The sequence below is a fragment of the Sander lucioperca genome, chromosome 11 (assembly GCF_008315115.2).
Source record: "Sander lucioperca isolate FBNREF2018 chromosome 11, SLUC_FBN_1.2, whole genome shotgun sequence".
Classification (NCBI taxonomy): Eukaryota; Metazoa; Chordata; class Actinopteri; order Perciformes; family Percidae; genus Sander; species Sander lucioperca.
Genome location: NC_050183.1, coordinates 31,300,670 through 31,310,360, shown reverse-complemented (window position 1 = coordinate 31,310,360; position 9,691 = coordinate 31,300,670). Strand labels below are relative to the sequence as shown.

General features: G+C 40.4%; 1 protein-coding gene across 1 annotated transcript in view; it reads left to right on the top strand.

The window, feature by feature from the left end:
* Window positions 1-619: 619 nt before the first annotated feature.
* LOC116058719 (inactive N-acetylated-alpha-linked acidic dipeptidase-like protein 2) overlaps window positions 620-9,691 on the top strand; it is a 457,605-nt gene continuing 448,533 nt past the window's right edge. The window contains 3 exon segments of the mRNA XM_036007698.1: window positions 620-793; window positions 3,016-3,184; window positions 9,191-9,352. Coding sequence (XP_035863591.1) covers window positions 625-793; window positions 3,016-3,184; window positions 9,191-9,352 — 500 coding nt within the window. The 5' untranslated portion in view covers window positions 620-624.

Genomic DNA, 9,691 nt, shown 5'->3' with positions numbered 1-9,691 from the left:
GACAGTGGCTAGACAGGAAAGGAGGAGAGAAAGAGAGGGGCTCACCCAAAAACAAGTTAACGGCTATTTTAATATACACAGGGCCATGGATACACATTGCTTAGCCTCTGTCCTGATTGACAGGTCGGTGTGTAGCCACGCACTAAAACATGCCCTGCTTTACCGTCTATCCATCCATCCATCCATTTTCATCTGCTTTTTCGGGGTTGGGTCGCGGGGGCAGCAGCTCCATCAGGGGACCCCAAACTTCCCTTTCCCGAGCCACATTAGCCAGCTCTGACTGGGGAATACCGAGGCATTCCCAAGCCAGTGTGGCTTTATCGTCTTGTATAAAATAAATGGGACCATAATTTACAAAATGAAATTCACGCTGTATTGAACAAGTCTTGAAAGTAGCGATTGAGTCCATGAACCCATTATGCTTTTTAACTCCTGCGCCTCCTCACACGGACAGGGGACAAGAGACGCTGTTTGAGGTTAAGGGATTTTGCTTATGGGTTGGGAATAAGCAATAAGTGTTGGAATTAATGTTTCCAATATGACCCCAGGAAGTTTTTTATAGAACTTTCTCTGTGAAACTTGAAATGAATGAAAATTTGATGCATTTGAAATCCAGGTGACAACATGGCATACAGGAAGGTGTGTGACGCCCAGGGTGGCCCAATGGTCAGTGAGGTTCTGCACTGCTCTGGAGGTATGGATCTCGATTGGGACCTGGAAAAGGAGGAGCTACAGGAACCAGGACCAAGCATGGACCGCCTGCAGACGCAACACATGGATTGCCAGAGATCAGGTAGGGTTTGCTTTAAGATAAGATGGATTAAGATATTTGCTTATTTGGTAAAATATATTTTTTCGGACTAATTTTGTAAAAAAAAATAATGAAATAACAGTTACCAGCAGATCCCAAATTTGACTTCATCTGACTATGCAGTTGGTCAAAAGAAATCTGTGGAATTAGCGTTAACTTGTTAATTATCGCGTTACTTTTGACAGCCCTACTTACTATTAGCTCTATTGAATGGAAAATTACAGCTCATATTAAGGCAAGGCAGCTTTGTTTTGTGTTGTCGCAGTTTCGTGAACAGAGCTTCTCTCCATGGCTTCATCCCACATCCACTTTACAGGCTTTACAGCATACATCCCTCGGATGTATCATAGGATAATACCATGGATGTATTAATAGAACACATGGTGAATTAAACCATTAGCTATATCCATTATTAAAGCTACAGGACCCAGAGATGGGGACTGGAGTCTGAGACTCGGACTCGAGACGCACTTAAGTCGCACAAACAGTGACTTCAGACTTGACTTGCAACTCGACCCAAAAGACTTCAAACTTGACTCGGACTCGAGCTTCGAGACTCGTCAACAACCTATTTTAATGCAATTATTGCTTTTTAAATCAAAATGTATTAATGTATTTCTATTTTCTTATATTGGCGCATATACCTTGGGGAAACGTATGATAAACTGCATGTCCCCTGCCCTTTGCCATAATGTGCAATGTTACGTTGCACATTATGATTAGGCATAGTATGGTTATGCCTATGTGCGCACACTCACATATAAAAAAATGCATTGACGATGGCGAAACCCACTCCTCCCGGAGTTGTGCCTTTTGTCATTAGTTTTGCTTTCAATAACTTCTTAAACAGTGGTAGTAAGCGAACAGCTACATGCAAGGTGTGTGGCACCAAGATAAATGATGCCGGATCAACAACGTTGAACTTCATCAGGCATCTCTAACTGAATACACTAGCTAGCTAACTGCAGCTAACTACAGTTAGTGGTTACTTTAGTAAGCTGCTGTAATCTAGTTTTAGCAACAAGTAACGTTAGCCTAAAGCTAACGTTATCTGTTCACGTTATTTGTCTTCACTAAAGTCAAGTTGTCATGACAATGATATCTCGGACAATGCTAACTTTGCATTAAAAGTGTCATCATTTACCAAATGACACTTAATGACAACAGTCATGAACACTCAAAATGACTCTTTTATGTTCATGACAGATGTCATGTCATAATATTGACGGTGTCATATCAGTCTTATGAGCACCCCTTCAAATAAAGTGTTACAAAAACGATTTTCCTGCCGAAGACCTGACTTTTAGTAAGGCTAGTGTTAGCGTGGTAAAATAATTATCTGCCTCATTTTTTACATTAAATGTAAATTAATACTGTCTGATTGATGTCATGACAGTTAACAAGATGAGTCTGTGAATTATTTATGAAACATTTTGCCACATTAATGAGAATCCCACAGCTCATTCAACAGTCAAACAGTTTGAGGAGAAAAACATATTACTCAAATCAGCTGGTGTTAATTTATTATGACGTTTAATGTTGGGATGTACCTTAATGTAATTACAAAAATACTTCTCATCCTTTATTCATCATGTGTGTATCTTTTCTGATGCATATGACTTAAACATGCTTATAATAAACATATGATTCAGTGTTCTTTGTGTAATTTATCTTTAAGTTGGCAGATATTTTCCAGCATGCCAAAACAAGTTTCTGTCTCGTGCTTTTGATGATCTTAAAATGTGTTTTACAAAGAACTCTTACACATAATTTGAAACAACCCATCACTGTGAAAAAATACTGCTTTTAATGTGAGAAGTTTACCACTGCCAGCAGCTGGCAAGAAGAGACACTTCATAAATACCCTAAAGCTAGACTTGAGTTCCTCAGCTTTGAAGGACTCTGTTTTAAATTTTGCCTGGAGTTCTGTATCAGTAGTGGTTTTCTATACTCACAAATTCCTTCTCAAGCAAGTGGGCTGATCGTTTCAAAACTCAAAACTGAGCATTACATTTTTATTTCATATCCTATTTACAGTTTTCAGCATTACAGTTGGAGTTTGTTGTCAGTAAGTTACCAGTAACCCACTCAAACTGTCAAAGAGTGTAATTAGTCAATGTGACCTATGACATACTTGATGTTATTCATTTTTTAACAGGTAGGTTAGCAAAATATGTCTTATTTGTCAGTGATATCACTTTCAGACCCTGTCCCTGACCCTGACCCTGAGCTGATGGAACCCATCCAGCCGTCTGTCTCAGTTTCACCACATGGACGATTTGAACGTCTCCAAGAAGATCCCAACTACATCTCCCACTTCACCAGGGCTCCTGGCCATAAAGGCCAACGACGGCTCCACTGCTTCCTGCTCAGGTAATTCAAGGAATGCCCAGGTAACCTTTGTATAACTCAAGTCAGAAATGTCCTGCTGCAGGTATGTCATACATACAGCTTGTATGTGTTTCAGTGATCTGCTACAGCAGAATTAGTAATATCTGGTGTCACCAAATTCATCATCATGGATTAATCTCTTGACCAGAGGTCAACAGGAAACACTATTGAAAACAGTAGTGTAATAAAAAATATTAAAGGGTAACTTAGGTTTTCTTTTTCAACCTGGACCTTATTTCCCCAAGTTTTTGGGTCTAAGTGACTGATGGGAACAACAATCTTTGAAATTGGTCCAGTATTACGCAAGACTGCTGTGGTGAAACCGAGCGAAAAGAGCTACAATGTAAGTTTTTTTGCAGACTTAAGCCTGTTTTACAGTTCTGCAGTGCTCCACGCAGAGCTTTTGCCGTAGCCTACGTAAGTGGCCTGATGTTTATACTTGTGCGCTGGTGTATGCATCGAGCCGGCATGTGTGTGTGTGTGTGTGTGTGGGGAGTGGGTGATAGAGCGAGGGAGAAGTGAGAGAGTGACGGCGATTAGCTTTGGAGCGAGTACCGACTCTAGAGTCATAGTGAGAGAAACAAAGTGTCTCCCCTGTGTTTTCTGACCAAGGTGGGAAAACCTCTCCTTGATTTCATGTTATTTATGGAGAAGGAGAAGCAGGAAATGAGTCAGGGGAAATGCAACGCTACCAAGCAACGGCCGTGCGACGTGCGTCGCTGCGACGTGTAGTTACGTTTTTCGAGAAGTGCACATCAGGCTACGGCGTAGGGTTCGGCGTCGATTCCACGCACAACCATAAAACGGCCTTTACAGTGAAAACACACCAGGCGCATGTAGCCCGTGTAGCATAGATTAGGGTGACCAGACGTCCCCGGTTTCCGGGTAAGCTCCAGCCGGGGACAGGTCACCGAAACCGGGGAATGTCCCCGGTTTTCACTGTGACTGACAGACCCGAAATTGGAATGAAATAGTCATGCACCCTACACGCTCAGGCTCAAGACAGCTCAGAGCTCAGAGATGTTCTAGAATGCCCATTTTACGATGCTAAAATTTACTGTTTATGAACATGGAGTCTGGTGGGTTTAGCAAACGCAATTTTGCGTTTTAAAAAAAGGATCTTACTCTTTAACAGAAAGGTCGACCTCCTTAGAAATACTTTCCATAATGTTGTCAGACACTTAGAATAATAATCTGAGCCTGTCAGTGGCAAAACGAGCACTTTTATGAACGTAAAAACAAACTGTACAATTGACGTCCTTTTAACTTACATTGTCAAAGGAAAATATTTCCTCAATAGTTTTAATTGTATCCGATACTCAATGAGCTGTTGCAGAAACAAGCTCAGCGTGAAGCAATAAAGCAAAAGCTATCAGAGTAATGTAGTGCAGTAAACATTACATTTCCCTCTGAGGTGTAGTGGAGTATGAAGCAAGGTTATAATCGTTAACGAAAACGAACGAAATAACGAAAACTAGGTGGGAAAAAACATTGTCGTTAACTGAAATAAAAATAAAAACGAGGCATTACAAAAAACGATAACTAAACTAAAACTGTAATGTCTGTTTGCAAAACTAACTAAAATAAAATAAAATTATCGAGTAAATGTCCTTAGTTTTCGTCTTTGTCGATCTTTCATAGAGCAAATAACGTTATATCTCTCCAAGCATGACATTTCCCGTAGACATGTATAGTTTCAGACTGGGAATCCAGAAATTCCGACATTCCACGTCAAATTGAACACAAAATGTCCGTGGCTCCGTGCCATCATAGCGGTACCGAAAGTCGGAAGAAAGCGGCAGGCCTATTTGATTATGACTGTGTCAGATAAAAGCGCCTTGCAGTGGAAGGTGGTAAAATATGTCGACAACTTATTACAGGGAAAAAAATCACACGAATTGGAAAGTACATTTGAGAAGCGCACACAAGCTAGGAGGCTAACCTAGCTTACCTTAACAAGGTAAAGAAGAACGCAAAGCCCCCTTTCCCCGAAACAGAAGCTAACCCCGGTAACGTTACAGGCATGGATGTATGGATACAGGGCATGGATGTATGGATACAGGGCCAGCTGCAGCATGACAGAGAACACTACAGGAAGGCTTTCATCAGCGACCTGACAGCTGCTGGTTAGTTAATACGCAGGAACACCAAAAACAGGAGGAAGCGTGGGTTAATATGTGGATTGATAGGCTACTGGGATGTCTACACAACTGTGTGACTCGATTGACTTCTAAAAGTTCGCCACTTTACTCAAACCAAAGTTGAAAACACCTGTTGATGTATGTCTTCTTTAGTCTGTTGGCTATTTAGGTTTTTTTCCTGGAACACGTCACTTGTACATTTTGCACATACTGCGTCTTGTGTAGACAGTTTACATATTTATGACCATATGTAGGCTACATTTTATTTACTGGTGTTATTGTTGAATACATTGTGAATACATATTTCTAAAATTGTATGATGTTTTTGTTGAGTTATTAATACTTTTTCTGACCTTTTTGAATCCCCCGACATATAACCCATATCACAAAAAAAGACTAAAACTAAGACTAAAACTAATAAAAACTAAACTAAAACTAAAACTAAGCATTTTCAAAAAATAAAAACTAAACTAGCAAACCCGCTATAAAAACTAATTAAAACTAAACTGAATTTGAAAACAAAAAGTCAAAACGAAATAAAAATAAAAACTAATGAAAAATGCAAAACTATAATAACCTTGGTATGAAGTAGCAGCAGGGGCGATTCTAGGATCAGACCTTTAGGGGGGCTCAGCCCCTATGAGAATGTGACATGGATATGGCGCATGCAAAAGTGTTAACCCCATTGCTGTGACAAATTGCAAGAAAATTAACATTGAACCTACATGAAATGTTATCATATTTGCATTCTGCATAAATCTCTGCACTCCATTACTCTCTGTGAAATATCTCACAAACTCTTCACTCAACACATGCATCGGTACAACAAGCAGTCCCTGAGTAATCCGGTTTTGAAATTGCAACAAAATTTCTACATGGTCTACAACTTTATAATGTATTCTCATGTAAACTATTTATGTCAGCACAGATATTTTTTATAAATTGCTTAGCCAGTGTATTCCACCATAATGGTTATTATATTGCCAGATTCCAGACAATCCCACTTACTTATATATATCCCACTTACAAATATGAATATATATTTCTACTGGTATGCTTCCTAGTGACATTAATGCAAAAATATGAAGAAAAAAAACTATTCCACCTGTGTGTGCATGGTTAAAATTCTGAAGTGCAAAATAGCTCAGGCTACAGCACAAATATTCCAATCCATAGATATATGAATAATCAAGTCTAACCTCTGAATTTCTTTTCAAAGTGCACCAGATTGATGCATTTAAATGTTAAAATACACAAATTTTTCTTACAGGGGAGCATGCCCATAGATCCCCCTAGGGGAGCTTGTGCCCCAGTGCAGCTCTAGGTTTAGTGACGCCCCTGGGGCAGTGTCCCCGTTTTCAGTAGCCTGGGTAAATCCTGACGGACTTCCGGCAAATTTGAGATTTGCTCTGCAAGTCAGTCTGGTGAAGAGCCCATTCAAACCCATTTCTAATGTCCCCGAAATCGAGGCACCAATCATAACCACTGAGGGAGGCTTTACACCAATCACAACTGTTGAGACAGGCTTTACGCAACGACGACAGTGCAGCGACGGCGAGCAGCTTTTTGTTTACATTCAATATGACAGCTACCGAAGCGCAGCGTTACCCGGATCGTTGGTCTGATTGATTGAAGGACTATCCATTGCGCCCAGAGGCATTTCAGCGGTGTCCGTTGGTGACGCCCCTTTCTAAATTAACTGTCAATGAACCTTCCCCAGACCCACTCTCAGTTACAACTGAGAAGGGTCTGGTGTCAACCAGGCTACATTTTCAGTTTACCAAGATAAAAACATTACCTGTTTTGGAGGTATTTACGCTTCTGAGCTGAAAATGTGCCTGGATTTTGTCTCAGTAATCTGGTCACCTTAGCATAGATATGTGCCTGATCGCGCGCCTGGCCATTCATACTGGACGATGCGTATTTCTCTGTGCCGTTCACGAAGCGATCCTTCTCCTCTCTGCTCTCTCTCTCTCTCTCTCTCTCTCTCTCTCTCTCTCTCGTTCTATTTTGAAATATTTTATTTTTGTAAAGCATCTGGCTGCACTGTGGTCTTCCTGTATGTGATTACCTGCCTGATTTGACACATACGCTTGCGTCTCGTGCAAGAAATGGAGCAGCGCTGCAGCGCACAGTCCGACGCGGACACTATGCGCCTGGTATGAACGGACAGATTAGATAACATGGGAGCCGAAAAAAAAAATTGCTGCGCTACGTTGCTTTAAACTTATCGGTGTGTTTGGTGTAAATCAGAAAGTAATGTTTTTACTTTATCAGGCTGTGTTGGAGAGCATTCTCAGGTACGGCATATCGGCCTGGGGTCTCATTTATAAAACTGTGCGTAGGATCCTTACTAAAAGTGTGCATACACCTAAAAGCCAAAAATGGCATACGCCAAAACAAATTCAGATTTATAAAACCATGCGTACGCACTACACGTGGCAATCTTCATGATAACGTGGATGATATGGAGTGAAAAAATTTGCGTGAGGCATCAATACTTGAAAATATTACGAGTAATCGTTATTCCCACATTTACTTTCTGCAGTATGACTTCAGTTCACCACCTCGCCATTCCCATTGTGTCCAAAATGTGTGTACGCATGGGTCAGAGTTTGTGTGGAGGACTGCACAATCTCCCGTCAAGTTTGTTTTTTATAAATCACAACCTTTGCGTGGGAAGTGGCGTACGCACATTTTCAGCCCTGTTTTGTGCGCACACCACGTTTATAAATGAGACCCCTGGTTTGGTAATCTCTCTGCTCAGCTAAAATCTAAACTCCCTCGTCTGGTACAGTTTGCTGTGAAGGTGAGGACTGAAAACCTCTCCCTTCAGCCAATCAATGAGCAGTCTGTACTCAGGCACAAGAGAGTTTTATCCGATCCGTCGCACATCCTCCAACCCGAGAATGAGTTCTTACCATCCAGCAGACGATACAGAGTCCCCAAATGCAGAATGAACCGTTTTAAACACTCATTTGTGCCTACATCAGTTAGAATGTTAAACAATAATACTTCTTGAGGCCGAATGGGTTGTGCAATAATATCATGGTGTTCTGTTAATGTGGCCTGTGGCTCATTGTTGTTATTGTTTCCATGTATTGATCTTAATTGTAAGTGCAGTTAAAGTGTCAGCGCCGGAGTCCAATAAAAGTTTTTCCAAAGGGACAATAAAGTATAAATGTAAGTTTTCCATTTTGAAAACTGTGAAAAATCGTTTTTGCCAAATCCACCAGACTCCATTTAAATAGCCGGTAATTTTATGATCATAAAATACATCTTTCCACTGTTTCAACAATCAACACTCTGGATTGGGTGAAATAAATCCTTAATTTACCCATTTACATGTGGAAATATGCTGTCTCTATACATGCTAAAAGTATTGTTTATTTAAATGGAGTCTGGTGGGTTTGGTGATAGAGATTTCTGAGCTGTTTCTAGTTAAACAAAAAGGATTATACCTTTAACAAAAAGGTATATCTTTGTAGGGATCCTTTCCATAATGTTGTCAGACACTTAAAATAATAATCTGCACTCACACAGCACTTTTAGTGGACAAAATTAACAATGCACATTTGCCCTATACGATATGACCTATTATTTGCAGCCCGGTTCGCGGCTGCCGGTTACAGCGTTCTCGCTCAATACTGGACCAGTTTGAAAGATTATTGTTAACATTAGTCACTTAGACACCAATGCATGGGAAAATAGGGTCCAGGTTGAAAAAAAACAAACAAAATTACCCTTTCACTGAAGGTCCACTTCTAGCTTTTTTTAGACCATCGTATTCACTTTACCCAGAGCTAATCTCTTGATTAATTTCTGACCTCTCTCTCATTCTTTATAGGTACTTCCTGGCAGGGGTGGGGCTTTTTGTCCTGGGTCTCCTGATTGGCTGGTTCACTCACACACCTGTTGTGAAACCACCTGTTCCTCCATCTGACAGCTCAGACCTGCTGGAGGAGCTGCTGAGAGGAATCACAGCTGACAAGATAGATGCTCTTCATAGGTAAGCTCCCAAGTTGCACTAATAAAAAAAAAAAATTTCACTGAAAGAATTACACTTTTGTTGAGGACACAACGTGGAAACAAAGGCAGTCAAGGCCGGTGAAATTGGTCAGATCCAGTGTTGTAATGTCACAAAGGACAAATACTTTGTTACTGTACTTAAGTAGAATTTATACGTATCTGTACTTTACTTTGTTATTTATATTTCTGGAACTTTTTACTTTTTCTCCACTACATATCCTAAATGCCATGCCTACTTTTACTCCGATACATTTCCCCTAAGCATCTTCTTCACTCGAAGCTTGCAAGAAATGTTTTACGTATGTTGGAGTGAAAGATT